The 23,540-nt window shown below is 41.4% G+C and overlaps 1 protein-coding gene across 3 annotated transcripts in view; it reads left to right on the top strand.

Moving 5' to 3' along the window:
* Positions 1-23,540, top strand: part of ttc28 (tetratricopeptide repeat domain 28) — a 945,172-nt gene that overhangs the window by 515,612 nt on the left and 406,020 nt on the right. For all 3 annotated transcript variants that reach the window (XM_072248021.1, XM_072248020.1, XM_072248022.1), the window contains 2 exons: positions 13,714-13,861; positions 19,348-19,620. In XM_072248021.1, coding sequence (XP_072104122.1) covers positions 13,714-13,861; positions 19,348-19,620 — 421 coding nt within the window. The remainder of the gene's footprint in view (positions 1-13,713; positions 13,862-19,347; positions 19,621-23,540) is intronic.

Raw genomic sequence — 23,540 nt, 5'->3', positions numbered from 1 at the left:
CGAAGAAGCAATTACCATTAATTTATATGGGAAAATTTTTGAGTGTTCCCAGACCCAAAAAATAACCTACCAAATCATACCAAATAACACATAAAACCTAAAATAACACTAACATATAGTAAAAGCAGGAATGATATGATAAATACACAGCCTATATAAAGTAGAAATAATGTATGTACAGTGTATCAGAATTGGGAAGATTAAGCCAAAACCGATTTGTAGGAAAAAATCGGCACGTACATGTATGCGCACGTCACACATGCGCACAGAGGTTCCCGTGCAAGGCTTCATGGTCATGGTAGTCTTTCTCGGGGTAAACACAAGTGTCCTGTATTTGACTGCTACTTTTGTCCCTTATTTGGGAGTGGGAAAGTTGGCAACCCTAGCTAGGATTAAATTGGGAGAGCGCTGGGCAGCGTGGCTCAAAGGCCAGATGGGCCAATTCCATGCTCTATCTCAATCAATAAATAAACATTGCTGTTGTATTTTCTAATTCTCTCTTCACAGTCCCAGACATGGTAAGTTCTAGCCATCCAACCATTACTTTCTCCTCCTTAAAGGTTCCTTGAGTTTGCTGAAAGTCACTTGATGAAAGTACTTACAAAGCCAACGGGTTTGCTGAATTCAATCCTGCTGCCCAATTGCAATGTGGCCATTTCTGTGTATGAGGTAAACATACCACAGATACATTGTACACATCCTGAAATGAAATGGCATAATTCAATCTGAATCCAGGCTCTGGTTTAATCTTTTGAAATTAGATAAAGCACCGCAAATGGGTTTGGCTGTAGAAGATAGAAGTGCTGTTTTAGTTGGGAATTCTCTTGTAATCCTCTTTGCACATCACTCTGCAATTTTAAAAGCCCTCTAAATCTAATCTTTGCAGCATGTCAGTCTCCCCGCTCTCAGCTGTTTTCTCTCAGCTGTTGTTTGATGTTGATTCATCGAATGTCATATTTTGGTTGAGGCAGCATAAGTTAAACCTTATGCTACCATAAGTTAGTGATATTAATGAAGAAGACCTTGAGGAAGCAAGACTGTGGCGTGGATGATACGTACTAGATCAGAATTATAAGCTTCTTATAATATTTACATTTAATTGATTTCTTAATTTAATTCTGACACTTGTAACTGTGACGCATTTAATCATATTTTTATCTCGTCTACGCTAATATTTTGTAAATCACAAGGTTATTTGGATTATTAAAATGTTTTTAGTAACAGTTGTACCAGTCAAATAAATCCCATCATAACTTGCTTGTGCAGACTTGTAATTTGTATTGTTAACCCGTCACCATTAATAAAAATCAATGCTCAAGGCAAAAAAAATTAAAAGCTTTTATTGACCAGAGCGCACCATCTGTATGAAAAGCGCATATAATTCATTCATGACTTAATCACTAGTAAATGATTGGCCTTTTACACATGGGAAATGGCTCTCATAATTAGATCTTTTGATTGTATTCTGACATCCTGTATTTAATGAAATGGCTGCAAAAAGCTTTTAGACTGAATTGGTTTGTTGAGTGACCTGGTTATGGTAATGCAGAGAGTGAAATTTTGCAATGTTACATTTAACCGCGGGTTGAGTAGTTCACAGGCCTGCATTCAAATCGTTCCTTTCCATGGCTTCCTGCTCCCTTTTACCTTTTCCACCTGTAATGACTTAGGATTTTCCCTGAAGATCCAGATTTCTTCTATTTGAATGAAAACTGGCAGAAATATAACAAAATTATAGAAATATAACAAAAATTGTCTTTGTTGTGAGGAGTAGTAACACTTACTATTGAGAGCACTGTATTACTAAGAGCACTGAATCTGATGTACTGATAGATGAATATTATATCTTTATTTGACTCAGGGATCTTCAAGGTGAAGTCTTGATGAAGGGTCTCGGCCCAAAACGTCGACCGTTTATTAATTCCCATAGACTCTGCGTGACCTGCTGGAGTTCCTCCAGCTTTTTGGGTGTGTTGCTCTGGATTTCTAGCATCTGCAGAATCTCTTGTGTTCAAGGTGAAATCTGCGTCTTTCTGACAAGCAGCAGATCGCTTGAAGGCTTGAATACACGTAAACATAAGACATAAGGTCTGCAACATGTTGAAAGATGTGGATCATCATTTTTTCATAGTATCCTCTTTTTAGCACCAGCAGTCCAGTAAATTGTGTTCTCTCACTGTTGATATTGTCAGAATCCCATGATGCTTGTGTCAGAAAAGAGATCTGATATGTATTATTTTGGGATGATTTCCATATCTTGTCACTCTCCTTATAATATGAGGCAGACCTAACAAACTTCAGTTGAGATGAATTACCAATCATTTGGTCTTTATTTTTTTCTTGTGATGGTGTTAGAAGGAAACTATCAAACTCCTTCTCTGTTCAATTATTATAGGCCGTTTCAAATACAATAATACGATCATTTTTGTCTTATTGGATCACTGGAACCAAAGATTCAGCTTCGTCTGAAAGAAAGCAAATTCCTGCAACAGGGAACTCCCTTTGTATAACACTGCTGCATCTGTGCAAAAAATGTGTTCATTTGGGATTTGAAAATAAAACCTTCTGACTTGGAGTTAACAATGTAAATATCCGAACTGACCTGCTACTTAAGGCTCAGAATTCCCATATTCCCAATGACTGGATGAAAACACCTTTCCATATCAGCTCTTTGTCTCAAGTGTGAAATCTTTTTAAAATTAAAAAGCGTATAGTTATTTTAACACATCATTCACACCTACATATTTTTTTCTCCACACACAAGAATGGCAAATAGAGTGCCTCCAATTTTTTTATAAGAACCACATATCTGAAACATTTTTTTCCAGACATTTGTGGTGATTAATAATTAATCAGCCACTTTCTGATCAATAGTACAGTAAGCCTCATCAATAATTCAGCAAGTCTCCTCCAGTGCGTAAATTCATTATGGCATATAGTATTAAGATGAACAGATGTGGGCTTCAAGGTCTGGTACAAATCCTAAAATGGTACTCAAAGGAAAACTCAACCAGGTGTTTTCATAATCAGCATTCAGTTATCACCAGCAGAAATTTGCATGTGTGGTTATTGGGTTCAGCTTTTTGGTTGCCCATTTGATACACTGCCTGAAGTCTTCCCCATCAGAGATAAAAACATGTCCGTAATTTATTGAGATACAGTGCAGAATGGGCCCTTCCGCCCCTTTGAGCCGGCGCACCCTGCAATCCCTTGATTTAACCCTGATCAATTAATCTACTAACCAGTACATCTTTAGACTGTGGGAGGAAACCGGAGCACCTGGAGGAAACCCACATGGTCATGGGGAGAACGTTCAAGCTCCTCACCGAGACCGGCAGTAATTGAATCCCAGTCGCTTGAACTGTAAAGCGCCATGCCAACCACTGTGCTCCCATGCTGCCTATAATACTGTACAATGCTGGTGTCCATGCACTGCACAGCAGGCAAAGTTCAGGACAAAATGTAAGAAAAGCCTTCTAAAATTGAGATTGATCTAGTATGTGGACATTTTACTCACATATCAGAGACAATAGCAATGGCAAGAACAGCATTTACAGAAATGAGAAACATCCTAACGAACAAGAAAATGGCAATTGACATCCACCTTAGAACTCTCAGCTGCTACGTTCTTCCTATATTGATGTACGGCTGCGAGTCATGGACCATCACAAATGCAATGGAAAAAAGAATCAACGCAGCAGAGATGTGGTTCCTCAGAAGAATGCTATGCATATCATATACAGACAGGATAACCAACGAAGAAGTTCTACAGAGAATGAAAACAAAACATGCATTACTTAAAAAAATCAGAAAACAGCAATCAAAATTCTTTGGACACATCATGCGAAGAGAGACATTAGAACATTTAGTTACAACTGGAAAGCTGGAAGGAAAAGAAGCAGAGGCAGACAGAGAATGAAAATGATAGATGGAATAACATCATGGTTAGAAACAGGGGAGGCAACAACTACAATTCGGAGGGTCAGGCACCGTGATGGATAGAGAGACATGATTGCCCACACCGAACGGCAAGGCACCTGAATGATCAGAAACACACCTAAAATGATTTAATTATATTCTTAGTAGAGTTTTAAAAAACATCGGATTTTCATTGTTTTGTGAATTATGTGCAAGTTTAGTCTCAATTCTCAGATGAAAACAATCAAAATTTGGTTTATTTTTCACTGACACATCATGAAATTTGTTGTTTTGTGGCAGCAGTACAGGGTAAGACATAAAAATTGCAAGTTACAATAAGAAATATATGTAAAAATAAAGGGTGCTAAAAGGAAGCAAGTCAATGAGGTTGCATTCTTGGACCACTGAGACATCTGAAACCGGTTGCATGTCCAACTCAAGTTATGAATGCACAACTTGCGTGCAGCTCAGACATAGGAGCAAACATCTGGGGGATTGGCAGAGTGGATTTGCCAGCTGCTGTGGGCCTGCTGGCATCTTCTGCCGAGTAGGAACTCAGTGTATTGCAATATCAGTGCACCTTGCAGAGAAATGTGAATAGTTGAGTTAAACACCCTGGTTTAACACCACGTTGCTGTTGGTTGGCCTCTGTTTTCGTTTAACTATGTTGCCAGACAGCCATGTTTGCAACTAATGAACCGTTCAATGTTCAAAGTACATTTATTATCGAAGTATGCATACATTATACAAGCTTGAGATTCGTCTCCCAATAGGCAGCCACAAAACAAAGAAACCCAAAATAACCCATAAAAAAAGACCATTGAACACCCAATGTGCAGAGAGAGAGAAAAAAACAAATCATGCAAACAATAACTGCAAACAATAGTTCAGCGTAGAGCTCTGTAAATGCCGCAGAGCAGTGATCCTTGCCTCGGGCCCCAACACTCCGACCTTTTCAATCTGGCCCGGTGTCTAAATCAATATCCAAACATTGGGTTCAATCGCTTGGGTTATGAATGGTTTTTGGAGACGGAGCTCTGTTGAGTCCTGAGGAGGACCTGTATTGTCCATAAGTCATTAAAGATTGTTTTATTTAATTCCATAAAAGGAATTAATTATTATTCATTATTGCTTTATTTAATCATGCAGAATTGTCTGAAACGTAATTAACAATAAATAATTCCTCCTGCCACGAAGTCCTGTGAGGTTCAATGCAAATAGATACTGGCCCTTCATTTTAATAAATGGTTTGCAATATTTACAATAGGTCCATAGTCAAGTCACCAATAAAGAAGAAACTTGGTATTCATGTGCATGAATTTTCACTGTCACATTGGGTTTTGTTTATATCAGTCTAGTTTACTTATAGGGACTCTGAAAGCTCTAATGAGAAACGTTGTTAAGTATTAATTACAGCCACATTCTATTTAATTAGAGATTGTTCCAAAAAATGTAATTAATGCGCTTCCATGTTAGTTTGCTGTGATCAAGTACTTTAGATAGAAATAAGTGGATTTTCATATTTAAAGATCATATAAATTTGCTAGGGCTGGCACATGGCATGATGAAAGAAAAAAAAATGACAGTTTTGTGGAGGATCTAAAAATAGACCAGATAAGATTGTCTCAGCAGTGAGAGTAGCTGAGTCTTCAGTATATTTAATGAGACTCCAGGCACCGTGCTGTCAAGTAATTTAGTGTTTATAGTAAGCAGGTTTCAGCATTTTAGTGCCTTCTCAAGTTTATTATCTGTAGTGTTCTGTGAGAGAAAGAGCCATTTGTCTTTGTCTCTGTGTTTCTTTTTCTGTCTTTGTCCCTACATCAAATGTGCCTTTTATATGTCCTCGTATGTATCTACGTAGACACAATAAATCAGGGTAAAAGGGCACAGATCCTGGTGGATATCAGGCATCTGGGAAAATTGCCGGGTAGTTTAATCATTGGTGTCATTGTATTATGAGGGTTAAAATATCATTTGCATCTCATGCCCCACTCCAAAGAAGTATACTGGATTGATGCCGAGACAGCGGGCTGTGATATTTGTTCAGTTGCACGGGGAACTTTTGCAACATGCAATAACTCAAAGTAAATTTGACGCATGTATTACTGGAGCTTGAGTTCAGATTCCATCCACATCGAAAATTTAAAGTGATAATTTAATTTTTAGTGGGTGGGCGGAATTGGAGCTGCCCCAACATATATATTTATTTAGTGAGATTATGAGTAGGCCCTTCCGGCCCTTTGACTTGCTGCACACAGCATCCCCCCAATTTAATCCTAGCCTAATTACAGGACAATTTACAATGACCAATTAACCTTCCAGCTGGACTGTGGGAGGAAACCAGAGCATCTGGAGGAAGCCCGTGCAGTCAAGAGGAGAACATACAAACTCTCCACAGGCAGCGGGTGGAATTGAACCTAGGTCACTGGTTCTGTAAAGTGTCGTGCTGACACTATGCTACCGTGCTGAAATTGAATTCATCTCTTTGGAAATGTATTGATAGTGCAGGTTCTTTTGTGCTAAACTGGGAAATAAACCCTAATATTGAACAATGACACTGATCATTGAACTTTGATTGCATATTGCAGAATTATGGTTAGAACACGAGACTTTGGTTATAAACATGAGAATGACTGCAAATGCTGGAAATCCAAAGCAACACACACACACACACAATGATGGAGAACCTCAGCAGGTCAGGCAGCATCTATGAAAATGAATAAATCGTTGACGTTTCCATCCAAGACCCTTCTTCAGGACTGAGAAGGAAGGGGGAAGATGCCTGAATAAAAAGGTGGGGGGAGGGGAAGGAGGCTAGCTAGATGGTGATGGCTGAAGCCAGGTGGGTGGGAAAGCTAAAGAGCTGGAGAGAAAGGAATCTGATAGGAGAGGAGAGTGGACCATAGGAGAAAGGGAAGGAGGAGAGGATCCAAAAGGGGGTGAGGGGCAGGTGAGAAGTGGTAAGAGCCCAGAGCAGAAAATAGAAGAAGAGGGGAGGGGGAGAGAGACTTTGATTGCTTACTGGCATTCACATTAACTGAAGATTAGAAGATTCCAAACTCTCCCTTTGTGGAATCTGATCCTTTTTGAACCAAATTATGCAAGTTTAGATGGGCCTGATGTGTTTCTCACTTATCCTTTGAGGTAAATCAGAGACAACTTCAAGAATTTCTGACTTTTCTTATTGATGGATATGGCAGCAGTAGCAAAGCTGACTCTGACAGGTCACATTAACTCGGGTAACAAAGTGAAACGTTCAGACTAATTAATGCATCAGAATTTTCAGGTCAATTTATCTCGCACTAATTATATTATTTCTTTAAAGGATTGACAATAGATATGCCATATTTTGTAGCATAATGAGCAATTGCAAAGTTTAGGGCACATCCTTTTCTCTAACCTTCAACATGTCTATGTTTCAGGAGTACTGACTCGAGCGTTGACTGGTAATTAATGTCAGAATTTATACAGAAATAATGTCAGAGTAAATGGTTGTATGATGGGGATTTTTCTTTCTGTTTCGATACTAATTATGATAAAAATTACAGTCTCTCTTGAAGGGTACCAATGAGGAGTAGTAATTGAGGACAGCAAGAATTGGCCTATAGGATGTTATTCTCAAATTATGTGAGTACTACAACAACATTGACAAAATGGAGCTTCTGAGTGACCTATCATCCCCAAGAACCCACCACAGGCCCAGCAACACTTGTTCCATTGTTGCATTGATCAGTAACTAACAATTGGTTCCATATTTCAGGAAGATCATCAAAACCTAAAATAGGTGGTCTTCTGTCAGCTTACTGTGAGGTTTTCAAAGGATGTGATAGTATACTCTAGACAGTCTGCATAATTTTATGTAGTCAGAATCAGAATCAGGTTTAATATCACCGGCATGTGTTGTGATATTTGTTAACTTTGCAGCAGCAGTGCAATTCAATATATAGGGAGTAAAACTCTGAATTGTGGTATGTATATTTATGGATATCAAATAGTTAAATAATTAGTGCAAAACAGAAATAAAAAAGTAGTGAGAAATGTTACGGGTTCAATGTCCATTCAGAAATCAGATGGCAGAAGGGAAGAATCTGTTTCTGAATCACTGAGTGTGTGTCTTCAGGCTTCCGTACCTCCTTCTTGATCGTAACAATGAGACCAGGGCATGTCCCGGGTGATGTGGGTTCTTAATGAAAGACACTGCCTTTTCGAGGCACCACTCCTTGAAGATGTCTTGGATACTATGGAGGCTAGTGCCCATGATGGAGCTGACTAATTTTACAGCTCTTTAAAGCCTACTTCGATCCTATGCAATAGGTTCCCCCCCGCCCCCATACCAGATGGAGCCTGTCAGAATGCTCTTCATGGTACATCTGCAGAAATTTTCAAGTGTTTTAGGTGACATTTCAAATCTCCTCAAACTCCGAATGAAGTATAGCTGCCGTCTTGCCTTCTTTACAGCTGCATCGAAACATTGGGACCAGGTTAAGTCCTCAGAGACATTAACACCCAGGAACTTGAAGGTGCTTACTGGGTAATTGCAGTGTAGCGGCCAATTCTAACCAAGCCAAATTGCCGCTGCTGGCAACCCCCCCACAGATTTGTTATACTTGTATAATGCACCCTCTGCTCCATTGATGATTGTTCCAAAGGTCAAAGACATGTATTTTATTCTTTATTAGCAATTAGCAAACATACAATCATGATGTAAGGAAACTTTAGCTTACCCAAGTGTAAGTTAAGTGTAATTGAGCAGTCAACAAAAGATATGACATCTGTCAGTCCCCAGTTGCAGGAACAAAGCCTGAAGGTGTAACTTATCCCCATCGCTTTACCATGCCCCCACTTAAGTGACTAGTTACCACAGTAAACGTGCAACACAGAATACAATGCAGATGGAAAACAGATGCGTGGCTCCTACATGCAGTTTGATTAATCATTTTGGGGGATTAAAGGTTAGGCAGAGAAACTGTAGTTGATTGAAAAATAGTGAATTTTCTCAAGAGCATTCAAAATCTGATTGAAACATGGTTTAACATCTGTCAAATGAGCAAAAATGAATCTGTATTCTTTATAAAATTGGGGCTGTTGATAATGTAAATATTGTAATGTATAAGTCATATGTGCTGTACTTTGAGACTATTGCAATAAAGCTATAGAAAGACTTGTTAAGTCAGATTTTGTTGTGCATTAAACATTGAGCTCCATGGCATGACAACATGAATGTTTCTTGAAGAAAGCATATCTCTGTTTGCATTGATTGTGGCATATTCCTAATTTGGTTTTAACTTAATGCTACCTCATTTGTATGTCATCCTGCTCACCTGCACGCCAAAGCCTTTCTCTCCTATCACAATATAACTTTCGATGTTTTTCCCTTCTGTTGCCTCTTTACATTATATTAGGATTGGTCATTGCCAAAACCCCCGACTCTTTCATCTACTCCAAGGCACATAAGGTGCTTCCAGGGCCACAGAAATTCTCAATTACGCCCTAAGTTGACTTTGCTCTCTTCTAGTTTTGACATCCTGAAATCTCGTAAAATCTTTACTCTCTCCTCTAATTAATCTTATCTAATGACTTAAGTCTTTGCTCGCTCAAGCACACCAATTGCATAATGGAGCAAATCTGGCATCAAGCTCGTTCAGCCTTTCATCAGTAAGTTTTGTTTGTACTGTGCCAAGGTCAGCAGATCTTACTGGCTCTGCCAAGGCAACCTGGGTCTTTTCTCTGTCTCCTCCCTCGCTGCCCTTGTTAGCTCCATATTCATAGCCTAGCCTCACCAGCACCCTCTGCCTCTGAACATCACCAGATGAGGCAGAATTAAAGTTGACCCTTTTGTTTTCTCACTTTTCAATCAAACCTTTCTCCTAAAATTCATCCTTGAAAACAGGGAAGCAGCGATTTGCGGTCATGGATTATTAGCTTACTAATGCAGAGATGGGTAATTGTTCAAATGTTTGAAATCACACAGGATATTAAGGATATTTTCCCATTAGCAAGTGGTTTAAAAAAATCATAACTGCAATCAAAATTCAATTAATAATTAAGTATCTTTAAATTGTTGGATTGAAGGTTTGAACTGATTGCAGTTCTAAGCTTTGTGCTGTAGTCATTCAATCAAGTTTCCTCTTTCTTCTCGAGCTGCTCTCCTATATCCAAATATCTATTATTACTTAGTTATTAAGGACATTTAAAAACCTTTCAATGTAAGACAAAAACATTTCTTTCCTTTAGTTACGGAATAATAAGGGACAGTTTTCTATCCCAGGAGATTCAACACAATTACTATTTTTCTTTTGAAGAATACAATGTACCAGGTGCAGGGCAGAAAACCATCCCATCCACCTTATACACTCTTCTTCCTCATCTCCAATTTGCCCTCTCTTTCTTCTTCGTCTCCACTTTGCCTTCTCTTTCTCCCCCAATCATGTTGTGGGCTCTTCCCCCCCCCACCTTTTCCTTTCTTTCTTCCTCCCCCCACTGCCAGTGTTTCTCTGTTTTCTTTTACCCCGTATCTCATTGTCTCTGTCACAGTTCCCCCTCCATAATCAACACTCTCCATTCTTCACCCCTCACCCCAACCCAACCCTCCTCAGCTCTTCTTCCCATTATTTAAGATCTATGGTATTTTAACAAAAAGCCAGGCTGACTTTTGGGGTGTGGGAGTCATGGGAAACGAAGATAAGCACTCAGAACTGAGATTCAACACAGCTGTTCCTTTGGGGTAACATCCTGAATTCCCCCAAATTGTTGCAATATAATTATATTTAAACATTGGAAGCTGAAGAGTTAAATTGCCCAATTTATTGTAAGCTATTCTGGTCCTCATGGCCACAAGACTTAGAAACAAAATGAGGTCATTCAGCCCATCGAAATCTGATTTGCTATTCCTTCATGGCTGATTTATTTTCCCTCACAATCCCATTCTCCTTTCTTATCCCTGTAACTTTTGACACTCTTACTAATCAAGAGCTCATCAACCTCTTGCCTAAATGTACCCAATGACTTGGCTTCCACAGCCATCTATGCCAATAAATTCTAGAGATTCAACACCCTCTGACAAAAGAAATTACTCCTCAGCTCTGTTTAAAGGAACATCCTTCTATTCTGAGGCTGTGCCGTCTGGTCCTAGATTCTCCAAATGTAGGAAATACCCACTCTGTCTAGATCTTTAACTATTTGATATGTTTCAGTGAGATCCACCCCCCCCCCCCACCATTCTTCTAAACCAGGGTCCCCAACCTTTTTTGCACCGTGGACCGGTTTAATATTGACAATATTCTTGCAGACTGGCCGACGGGGTTGGGGGGGTGGGTGTTCAAGTTCAACAGTGCGTGACAGGGAATGAGGAAAGGTGAGGCTGACTCATTTCGTTTCATATCGCTAAATCATATCATTTCCTCGCGGCCCGGTAGTACATGCTTTGCGGCCTGGTGGTTGGGGACCACTGTTCTAAACTCCAGTGAGTACAGGCCTAGAGTCATCAAATGCTTCTTAACTGTTAACCCTTTCGTTCCTTGAGTAATTCTCATGAACCTCTCCAATGTCAGCACATCCATAAGGGGCTCAGAACTGCTCACAATACTCCATGTACGGTTTGACCAACGCCTGAAAAAGCCCCAGCACTACCTCTTTCCTTGTATATTCTAGTGTTCTCAAAATGAATGCTAATATTGCATTTGTCTTCCTTACTGCCCACTCAACCTGCAAGGTAACCTTTAGGGAATCCTTCATGAGGACTCCCAAATCCCTATCCACCTCTGATTTCCGAATTTGCTCTCCTTGTAGAAAATAGCTTACACCCTTATTCCTTCTATCAAAGTGCATGACCATGCACTTTCTGACATTGCATTCCCTCTGCCACTTTGTTGCTCCTTCTTTTCATCTGTCCAAGTTCTTCTGCGGAATCCCTGCTTCCTCTACATTGCCTGCCCCTCCACTGATCTTTGTATTATCTGTGAATATGGCTACAATGCCATCAATTCCATCACTCGTCATTAACATATAGCATGGAAAGAAGCTAAAGAACACTAACTCTGTGGAACACCACTTGTCACCCGCAGCCAACCAGAAAAAGTTCCCGCTTAGCCACGTTGGAAGTGTGAAAGAGCCTTTAATGCAGAGATGCCTTGAATTTTCCAATCCCGCAAATCCATGTCTTGCAATTTTCACCCTCGGGGAAATACGGTCTGTAATGGTATTGTATTGGCCTAAATTTGATGGAAAGAAACTTAATTATAGACACAGTGAGAAGGAGAATGTACAGGACAAGTTGAATGAATCACAACACTGTGTGGCACAAATTGGGATAGACGTGTGTTTTTGGCCTTTGACGAGGGTGGAATGAAGCTTGTGAGCTTTGATTCTTGGTATTATGGCATCAAGTTGAAAGAAAGGACATGGTATTGAATGTGATTTCATGAAAAAGGTAAAAAGCACTGGAAAAAATGGAAGTATGTACATGTGGACCAAAGTGTGAACTTTGGGGCAGCAAATTTGAGGGAAAACGTCAAGGGTCCAATAAGCAAAACATGGAAATTATAATCTGTTGATTGGTTTTCAAGAAACTATCTAGAAATGCTTTATTTTTCTCACCTATCTCCTATTCTGTTTATAATTAACGATTGGTGGAAAAAGAAAGAGAAATACTTTCCAATAAGTAAGAAACAAATATTTTGAGTTAGATTTCCACAGTGTCATGTGAACTTACCCGAAGTAAAAAACTACAGATCAGGAGTTCCCAATCTGGGGTCCGTGGATCTCTTGCTTAATGGTATAAAAAAGGTTGGGAACCCCTGTTTTAGAAAATGTCCAGTGATGATGGAGCTGGGAAGAGCTCTTGAGGATATTCTGCTGGATTTTGAGCAGTATTTAAGAAAAGGTTTCCATATGGAGGTTAAGAATTTGAATTGAATCAATGATGGAATGGAACTGTGAAAGTGGTTTAATGGCCGCAATACCTCAGCTAATTCAATTCATCTTTTTTTTGAGTCTTCACTGACTCAAAATGTTTGGATGTTTTTATGTTTTTTAAACCTTCTTGTGTTTTAGTTTTCACAGAAAAAAACTTTGTGGCTTAAATGTTTAAAATATACTGCTTAAGTCATTTTGGGCATGAGGCTCAGATATTTGTTTGTGCTTTTGATGGCGGCTGAGCCCTTCAGGGTCTAGCATGGGGGTTTCCAACCTGGGGCCCATGGACCTCTCGGTTAATGGTAGGGGTCCGTGGCATAAAATCAAGGTTGGGAACCCCATGGTCTGGTGAGTGATGGTCAGAGAATTCCAGTGATTGTTGCCCTTCGCTGACTAATTCCAAAAGGTTAGCTTTGCCTTCGTGCCATCACAGCACAGGAATAGTGAATGGTATAGGCCAAAATGTTTTAAAAGAACAAATCAGTAACTCAGACAAAATGGCAGGTGATATAAAAAAAATACAGTTGTGGGAAGAAAAGTGGGAAGTGAACCAGAAATCATTACCCTAGGTAGAATACTCTTGAGCCTAAAGACAAACATCTGGAAGTAATTAACTGATGAATGATGTGCTAATCTCACAAGGATAGGTTTATATGTAGAAGGAGGAGATTGACAGGTATTTAAAATATTATGGAGTCAAGGAGATGGAGAAGGCAGGAGAATTGTTTGGAGGCCAGGAACGAATTAGCCATGTTGTTGAACGGTGGAGCAGGCACAGAGGCCCGTTTGGCCTCCTCCTGCTCCCGCGTCTCACGTTAAGAGACTCGGATGCTAATTACGGGCAGGAGCTGTCGATTACAATGCCGCTGTTTCTCTTCACAGGCATACTTCCGACAGGGTGTTGCTCTCCAGTATCTCGGCCGCCATGCAGATGCGCTGGCTGCATTTGCGTCAGGACTGGCTCAAGACCCAAAGAGCTTGCAGCTGCTGGTTGGGATGGTGGAAGCCGCCATGAAGTCCCCATTACGAGGTAAGGACAACGTACAGGTCACATGTTACTCATGACATAACAGTCGGGCTGCAATTGTGTCCTCCAAGGTAGGCCAAATTCTTCAAACATCTTTGTATAGACTCTTGAATTGTACTTAATTTTTATTTCCTTCAGTTCTTCTTCCTGTTCATTTATCGTCATTTTTGATCTCACAGTTCAAGGTAAATTTTTATTATCAGAGTACATAGATGGCACCGTATCCAACCCTGAGATTCATGTTCTTCTGGGCATACTCAATAAATCGAAACGGAATAATACCCACAACAGAATGAATGAAAGACCGCCCAACTCCGGTCTTCAACCAGAGAGCAGAAGGCAACAATCTGTGCAAATACAAAAATAGGAAATAATACATAATAATAAATAAATAAATAAGCAATAAATATTGAGAACATGAGATAAGGAATTCTTGAAAGTGAGTCCATTGGTTGTGGGAACACTTCAGTGATAGGGCGAGTGAAGTTATCCCCTCTGGTTCAAGAGCCTGATGGTTGAGGGGTAGGAACTGTTCCTGAACCTGATGGTGTGAGATCTGAGGCCCTTGAAATAAACCACAGAAAATATCCCATCCAGATGAATCACTGCCTAGTACGACAACTGCTCTACACAAAACGGCTCAAAATCGGAGAAGTTCATGAGCACAACCCAGTCCACCACAAAAGAAAACGGCCATCCGTCCATTAACTCTGTCTACACTTCCTGGTGTCTTGAGAAAGCAACCTCTTTATAAAGCCCTCCCACCCCAGTTATTCTCTCTCCTCCCCACTTCCATTGGGCAGAGGATACAAAAGCTTGAATACGCATACCACCAGGCTCAAGGACAGATTCTGTCCCACTGTTATAGGAGCCCTGATCGGATCTCTTGTCTGAAAAAGAGCTCCTGATCTCCTTACCTCGTCATGCACTGCACTCTCTCTGTAACTGTAACATTATATTCTGCATTCTATACTATTTTGATGTATGTACTGTATGTATGTATGGAATGATCTGTCTGGTGACATGCAAACAAAGTTTTTCATCGTGTCTCAGAACATGTGACAGTCATAAACCAGTTACTTGTTTGTTAACCTCAGTGAGGACTAAACTACAATTATATAGAGTATATTGCAAACAAGTATATCAAAAGAAGCGCATCATTGGTAATAAACTGTCAAATTGTTGATCAAAGTTTCAAAGAACATTTAATATTGGAGTACGTATACAGTATACAACCTGAACGTCATCCTCTTCATGGGCGTCCACAAAACAAAGAAATCCTGTAGGACAATAGAAACATTGAAGCCCCAAAGCTACGCTCCCCTTCCCTTTACACAAGCAGCAGTATAAATATTGACCCCCCCTCACCCTCACCCCCACCCACGCCAGCAGAAATATTGACCTCCCCACCCCCCTCACCATGCGAGCAGCAGCGGAAGCACCAAAGAGTCCATCAAACTACAGTTCACAAACCGGCGCTTCGGTATCTCGGACAGGTTCTCTCTCTCTCTGTCTCTCCAGCAATGGAGAGAGAGGGGTCACTCCAGCAACATCGAGAGCGGAGACAAGCAACTCGCTGTCCCGCTGCTACAATCTTCCATGTCGCTTCTCCAAGCCCCCGGCCTTGTCTTGAGGACCGACAGGCTCTCTTTCTCCATTGGGAGGGAGGGGGAAAGGGAGGGACACGAAAGAAGAAAAGAAAGAGAAAAAACAGGGGCAAACACGAGGAAATCTGTAGATGCTGGAATTCAAGAAAAAACAGGGGCATTCCTCCACTGGCAGCCAGCGATTAGCAAATACACTGCCTGCTGTCTCGGTGTTCTGATCTCGACGGTTCGGTCTCCCACTACACTTCAGTCAGTCGGGAAGGGATTTTATCGTGATTCATGGATATGTACTCCCATGGAAGGTACACGTACACGCACACTTTGTGTTAATACCCAACCTGTGAACCATTGTCAGGCATCTCAGAAAATCATGTATAAGCTTCTTGCTTGAATGCCCACCTGTACCAGGGAAGCATTGGTTCAGCAAAATGGATATATATCAATTATTTACGCTTGTCCTTGGATTATTATTTTCAAGAAAAAAAAGCATTTAGTTTTCATGGATAACCTGACTGTTAAACTGGAACTGCTGCTGTCCAAGGGGGCATTTGTGCAGTTTTGTGTTGTAGTTTTAAAAGATGAATTTCAAAACTTTCCTGCTCAGTGAAGGTTTCCCATCATCAGACCTTGTTCTCCTTTGCCAGAATTTTGCACTTCTCTGAGAACTCCCCATAGTGCAATGATGGCCCCTGATCTTCTTTGCTATCAATCATCTTGTGTTTCCTTCTTTCAACAAACGAGAGGAGCTTATGGATTTATTTCACAGAGGAAGTATTTTCTGCTGATTTCCTTTGCTCACAAAGTTAGATTCTTCCAGACTGTACTCTTGTTCCAAGTTCTAATGCTGTATTTCTATTTCCGGTGTTGGGTTAATCCAAATACTACTTCATGTTTACTTAAACTTCTCTTCTTAGTCTCTGTGCTAACCTAAATGAATCCTTCCCCACATTTGTTTTGTCCCGTTCCTGTACTTCGATCCCTCTGCCATTACCTCCAAAGTCCTTTAACATAGATTCATTGATTTCATAGGAAATTACAGTGTCACAGTAGCATTACAAGTGCACAGATATACAAATATTAGAAGTAAGAAAGAATAAAAAAAATTACCTGAAAAATAAGATGTATATGATTTACAAGTCAAAGATGACCAAGTTCAAAGATTTCCAAGTTCACACTGATAGGATTACCGTAATATTATACGGTAATGGGTAGATAAGAAGTGATGCTGGTATTGCACAGGGTGTCCATGATAGCAGGGTGTGGAAACAGAGCTAAACAGAGCTTAAACAGAGCTCTGGTAAACAGAGGGTAATAGGAGGGGGTCATCACTTCAACGCCTCATTTTTGAGTCTAATGGCCTAGGGTAAGAATGACCTCATATAACGCTCTTTGCAACAGTGCACTTGTCTTAGTGTATTACTAAAAGTGCTCCTCTGTTCACTAAGGTGGTGTGCAAAGGTTGAGAAACATTGTCTGGAATTGCCAGGATTTTCCGTAGGGTCCTTTGTTCTACTTCAGCCTCCAATGTGTCCAGTTTGACCCCCATAACAGAGCCAGCCTTTCTAATCAGTTTATTGAGCCTTTTGGCATCACCTGTGCTGATGCCATTGCCCCAGCACACCACCGCATAGAAGATTGTACTGATGACAACAGACTGGTAGAGCTTGTGAGGGAAAGGCCTGCACACTCCAAAGGACTTCAGTCGCCTCAGGAAGTAGAGGTGACTCTAACCCTTATTGCACACGGCCCCTGTGTTGGCGCTGCACTCAAGTCTGTTTTCCGGGTGCACCCTCAGGTACTTGTAGGTCCTCACCTCATCCATGTCCTCACCACTAATAGTAACAGGGAGCAGTGCAGGCTTGGCCTTCCTAAAATCCATCACCATCTTCCCTGTGTTACTGATATTGAGCTGCTGATGATTCAGCTTGCACCATTTGACAAAGTCCTCCACCAGAGCCCTGTATTCATTCTCCTGTCCTCCCTTTGTACACCCACCTGTTGCTGAGTCATCAGAGAATTTCTGCAGATGACATCAGAGCTATTTCTATTTTTCCCTTGTGGTCCATGCTCCATATGATTCCAAGGCAAGCTTTTCTTAAGAAAAGTTTGAAGTTCAAAGTAAATTTATTATCTAAGTACATTTCTACCACCATATACAATCCTGCGATTTATTTTCTTGTGGGCATACTTAAAAAATCTATAGAATAATAACCATAATAGGATCAATGAAAGACTGCCCAACACGGGCGTTCAACCAGTTTGCAGAAGACAACAGCTTGGCAGTGTGGAGGATCAGCGAGTTCTTAGGGTCCATGTCCACAGGACACTCAAAGCTGCTGCGCAGGTTGACAGTGTTGTTAAGAAAGCATGTGGTATGCTGACCTTCATCAGCCAAGCCACTGAGTTCAAGAGCCATGAGGTAATGTTACAGCTAGATAAGACCTTAGTTAGATCCCATTTGGAGTACTGTGTTCAGTTCTGGTCACCTCACTACAGGAAGGACGTGGATACTATCGAGAGAGTGCAGAGGAGATTTACAAGGATATTGCCTGGATTGGGGAGAATGCCTTATGAGAATAGGTTGAGTGAACTCGGCCTTTTCACCTTGGAGCGACGGAGGATGAGAGGTGACCTGATAGCGGTGTACAGGATGATGTGAGGCACTGATCGTGTGGATAGCCAGAGGCTTTTTCCCAGGGCTGAAATGGCTAACACAAGGGGGCATAGTTTTAAGGTGCTTGGAAATAGGTACCAAGGGGATGTCAGAGGTAAGTTTTTCACACAGATTGGTGCGTGCGTGGAATGCACTGCCAGCGAAAATGGTAGAGGCAGGTACAATAGGGTCTTTAAAGAGCCTCTTAGGTAGGTAGATGGAGCTTAGAAAAATAGAGGGCTATGTGGTAGGGAAATTCTAGGCAGCTTCGAGAGCAGTTACATGGTCGGCACGACATTGTGGGCTGAAGGGCCTGTAATGTACTGTAGATTTTCTATGTTCTATGTTTTATTTAACAAGCTACAAATACAAAAGGAAAGAAATAATAATAATAAATAAATATCCAATAAATATCAAGAACATGAGGTGAACAGTCCTTGAAAGTGCTTCCACAGGTTGTTGGAACATTTCAATGATGGAGCAATTGAAATTATCCCCTTTGGTTTAAGAGCCTGATGGGTGAGGGGTAATAACTGTTCCAGAAACTGGTGCTGTGAGTCCTTAGGATCTTTCACCACCCTCCTGGTGGCTGGAGTGAGAAGAAAGCATGTCCTGTTTGGTAGGAGGTCCCTGATAATGGATGTTTCTTTCCTGCGACGGAAGGGCTTTACCCGTGATGGACTGGACCGTATCCAGTACTTTTTGTAGCACTTTGGTGCTCCCATACCAGGCTGTATTGCAGCCAGCCAATATACTCTTCACTACATAACTTTAGAAATATATCAAAGTTTTAGATGTCATGCCAAATCTCTGCAAACTCCTCTAAGGAAGAAGAGGCGCTGCTGTGCTCTCTTCATGATTGCATTTCTGTGTAGGGCCCAAGACAGGTCCTCTGAAATAATAACACCAAGGAATTTAAAGTTGCTGGCCCTCTCCACCTTTGATTCTCCAATGAGGACTGGCTCATGGACCTCTGGTTTCTTCTGCTGAAGTCAATAATCGGTTCCTTGGTTTTGCTGACATTGAGTAAAAGGTTGCTGTTACTTTCAGTCTCTCTCCGATATGATGATTCATCACCACCTTTGAACATGTTTAAGCAATCCACACACCTACTCTGTAACAAGTTAAGTTACTGCAGCTAAATATCTTACTGATGCAGTTTATTGAGCATTGGCTCTTCTGTCCTTTAAATAAAATTCATTTTTTTGTCATTGTGATTTGTTTTGTAGAATCGCTGGAACCAACCTATCAGAAGCTACAGAAAATGAAGCTGGACAAAAGCCCATTTGTGGTCGTATCTGTCATTGGCCAGGAGCTTCTGACAGCAGGACACCACAGTGCCTCTGTAGTAGTTCTGGAGGCTGCCTTGAAAATTGGAACGTGCAGCTTGAAACTTCGTGGGTCAGTGTTCTCTGCCCTAAGCAGTGCTTACTGGGCTTTAGGGAATACAGAGAAGAGTATTGGCTATATGCAGCAGGACTTCGATGTAGCCAAGACTCTAGGTAATGTCCACAGATATCTTTCTTATTAAATTATTAAGAGTTTTTGAATTAAATTGCATTCTGTAGTATTTTGATCTTCACAGCATGCTTTGTTTGTCATTAGCATAAAAAGCTCTTCAATTGGAGTTCAAGTTGTAAAGGGAACAATTCTTTCATATGCAGTTGTAGAACTGTTGCCGACCTGTCATTACAAATTGGAAATAGCATTACAGCTATTGCTTTGCTCGCTTTCACCAGGTGAATTATTTTTAAGTTTGGTGGCGGAGTGGAGCTATATCTACGAAAAGAGGTGTAAGGCACTCCTTCCCTTTGTGAGCCTGCATGGGCAAGGTGTAGAATCTGCTTAGCCCCTCATTCAGGGTCACGTGAAGCCATGGGAGCAGGTGGTGGATGGTCATATGAGCAGTTGGTGCACATCACACATCCTGGTTATGCAGCCACTGATGCCAGGCAGACAATCTCTGAAGAGTATTGATAATGGCTGGGGTCACCCGTCTTGTAAAGACACTGCCCAGGAGAAGGCAATACCAAACCACTTCTGTAGAACAATTGGCCAAGAACAGTCATGGTCATACAGAGGAAAGATAGAGGGAAGACCAAATTCTCCCCCATATGACATAGCACTTAATGGTGATGATGTGTTAGGTAGGAGGTAGATGAATCTTGCCATGTCTGTAAGCAACTGTAGTGCTCCAGGGACAGGGTGAGCAAACAGAGATCATAGCACACTTTGGCACTAATGTCAGAGGTAAAAAGGAGGAAGACATCCTGCATAGTTGAGAATAGGGAGTCAGGAATGAAGCTGAATTGCAGGACCTCGAAGACAGTAATTTCTGGATTACTACTGGTGCTACGTAGTAGTCAGGGCAGGAATAAAAAGGTAGGACAGATGAATGAGTGGCTGAGGAAATGGTGCAGGAGGAAGGGCTTCAAGTCCTTATAACATTGGAACTTCTTCAGGGGAGGGGTGACCTGTCAAAGACCTACTGGTTCTACCTTAATTGGAAGGGAACCAATATCCTGGCCAGGAAGCTTGCTAGCTTGGCAGTGGGATCTAGAGCACCAGGTCAGAAGGCGGAGGGATTGAGAGGAGATTAGATGTCATAACCTGTAAGAACAGGCAGGAGGAAGGTAATAGACACAATGGGACACAAGGGTTGAAGTGTGTGTATTTTAAATATAGGAATATTATGTATGAGTTGATGAAGTGATAGTGTTGTGGCCATAACAGACTTGATTTGGAGAGAGGGAGAGAGAGACAGGAATGATGTTTTGGTCTTGATGTTTTAGGTAAGATAGAGAAGAAAGTAAAAAGATAGAAGAGGGAGTTGCACTACTGATCAGGAACAATAACGTTGCTTCACTCAGAGCTACATGGTGAAGAGTTTATGCACAGAGTCTATATGAGTAAAACCCAAAAATACAAAAGATGCAATTACTCTGATGGGATTGTACAATAGACCACCCAATAACCACTGGGGCATTGAGGAACAGATACGAGGGCAGTTTAGGAAAAGATGTGAAAACACAAGGGTTGTAGTCATGGGTGACTTCAACTTCCCTAATCTAGACTGGGACTTCCTTCATGCAAGAGGTTTACTTACTTATTGCCCGTTATACCGCTGGCAGTTAGGGCAGCAATGAAGGTCTTCCTTTTCTGGCAGTATTCAGCACTTTCTTTATTGTGCCAGTAGCTCAGTTTTCAGTACTGTCATTCATGCAGGTCCTGGATGAAGACTCAGGAATAGCATCACACTCAGACGTAGAAGGATTCTTCATTGCTGTTTCCATAACAATTTTGTTTTAGCAGTCAGGGTTGATAGCTCTGAGCTGAACCCCCTATCCTGAAGGACTGGTGGACCACTCTTAGTGTGGCCTCTACCCTTTGACCTTTTTGGCACGGGTAACCCTACCAAGAGCTAAACCATAAATCCCTGACCCCAGGCAACATAGCTTTCTGGGTCATTGAGGCACTCAAGTCTCCAAACCACGACAAGGTTGTGATCCTCTTAGAGGAAAAGTGGTTTAGGTGGGGAAGAGTTGTTAGGTATATCCATGAAGGTTTCTTAAATCAATATGTAGATAGTATGACAAGCTGTACTGAGCTGTACTGTGGCTTGTCATATATCTAAGTGACCTGAATGAAAATATAAATGAGTAAATTACTAAGTTTGCAGATAGCTCAAAGATTGTTGGTGTTGTGGATAACTTAGAAAACTGGCAAAGAATACATTGGGATATGGATCAGTTGTGGATGTGGGTAGAGACATGATTGGCAGAGCTTAACCTGGATAAATGTGAAGGGTTGCTTCAAATGTGCAGAGCCAGTACACTGCTGTTGGGAAGACCCTTAATTATGTTGATATGCAGAGGCATCTTGGGGTCCAAGTTCATTGCTCTCTGAAAGTGAGATAAGTTGGTAAAGAAATATATGGCATACTTGCCTTTTATTAGTCAAGGAATTGGATTCCGGAGCCAGGATGATATGTTCTAGCTTAATTAAACTCTAGTTAAGCTCCACCTGGACTAATGCATTCATTTCTGGCTGCCTCATTGTCGGAAGGATGTGGAGGCTTTGGAGAGGTACAGAAGTTGTTTACCCGGATACTACCTGGAGTACTGGAGGGCATGTTCTTTAAGGAAAAGTTGGAGAAACTTGGATTGGTTTCTCTGGAACAGTGGAAGCTGAGGGGAGATCTGGAAGAAGTTTCTAAGATAGTGTATGTATTTATTTATTGAGATATAGTATGGAGTAGCCCCTCCAGCCCTTAGAGCCACACCACCCAGCAATCCCCCGATTTAACCCCAGCCTAGTCACAGGGCAATTTACAATGACCGATTAACCTACCAGTCAGTACGTCTTTGGACTCTGAGAGGAAACCCATGCGGTGACGGGGAGAACGTACAAACTCCTTACACACAGTGGTGGGAATTGAACACTGGTCGGTCATTCTGTAAAGTGCTATATTAACCACTACATTACCGTGCCACCCCAGATTCTGAGCAGTATAGATAGTTCACTCTATCTATCTTTTGGTATCTTTTTCCTGGGATTAAAATATCTAATACCAGAGGGCATGCAGTTGAGGTGAGATAGTGTGACCTCAAAGGAGATATATGGGGCAAGTTTTTGATAGAGAGTGGTTGGTGTCTGGAAGGTGCTGCCAAGAGTGTTGGTGAAGGCAAACATGATAGATGTGTTCAGAGGTTCTTAGACAGCATGAATGTGCATGAAATGGAAGGATATGGACATTGAGTAGCTAGAAGGTATTGGTTGTGTGGGCATTTGATTTGGGTAGCATGGTGACATGGTGGTGAGCGTAATGATCTGTGGCACCAACACGGGGATCAATTCCTGCTACTGTCTGTAATGAGTATTTACCTATTGAGATAGACCCTCCTGGCCCTTTGAGCCACGCTGCCCAGCAACCCCTGGTTTAATCCAAGCCTAATCACGGGACAGTTTACAATGACCAATCAACCTCCCAACCGGTACGTCTTTAGACTGTGGGAGGAAACTGGAGCAGCCGTAGGAAACCCACGTGGTCATGGGGAGAACGTACAGACTCCTTACAGACAGCGATGGGAATTGAACCCAGGTCGCTGGTACTGTAAAGTGTTGTGCTAACCACTACTCTACCTTGCTGCCTTATATAGTGAACCATTTCCTCACACATTCCAAAGATGTACTGGTTAGTAAGCTGTGGGCATGGTATGTTGGTACCAGAAGCATGGTGGTACTTGCGGCCTGACCCCAGCACTTCCTTGGCCTATGTTTGTTGTTGTGCAAATGGTGCATTTCACTGTATCTTTCGATATTTTGTTATACACGTGAAAAATAAAGCTGATTTTTCAGGCATAACGTTGTGGGCCAAAGGGCCTGTTTCTGTGTGGTACTCTTATATGTCCTATGTACCAGC

The sequence above is a fragment of the Mobula birostris genome, chromosome 31 (assembly GCF_030028105.1).
Source record: "Mobula birostris isolate sMobBir1 chromosome 31, sMobBir1.hap1, whole genome shotgun sequence".
Taxonomy (NCBI): Eukaryota; Metazoa; Chordata; class Chondrichthyes; order Myliobatiformes; family Myliobatidae; genus Mobula; species Mobula birostris.
This window is presented reverse-complemented; position numbering and strand designations above follow the sequence as displayed.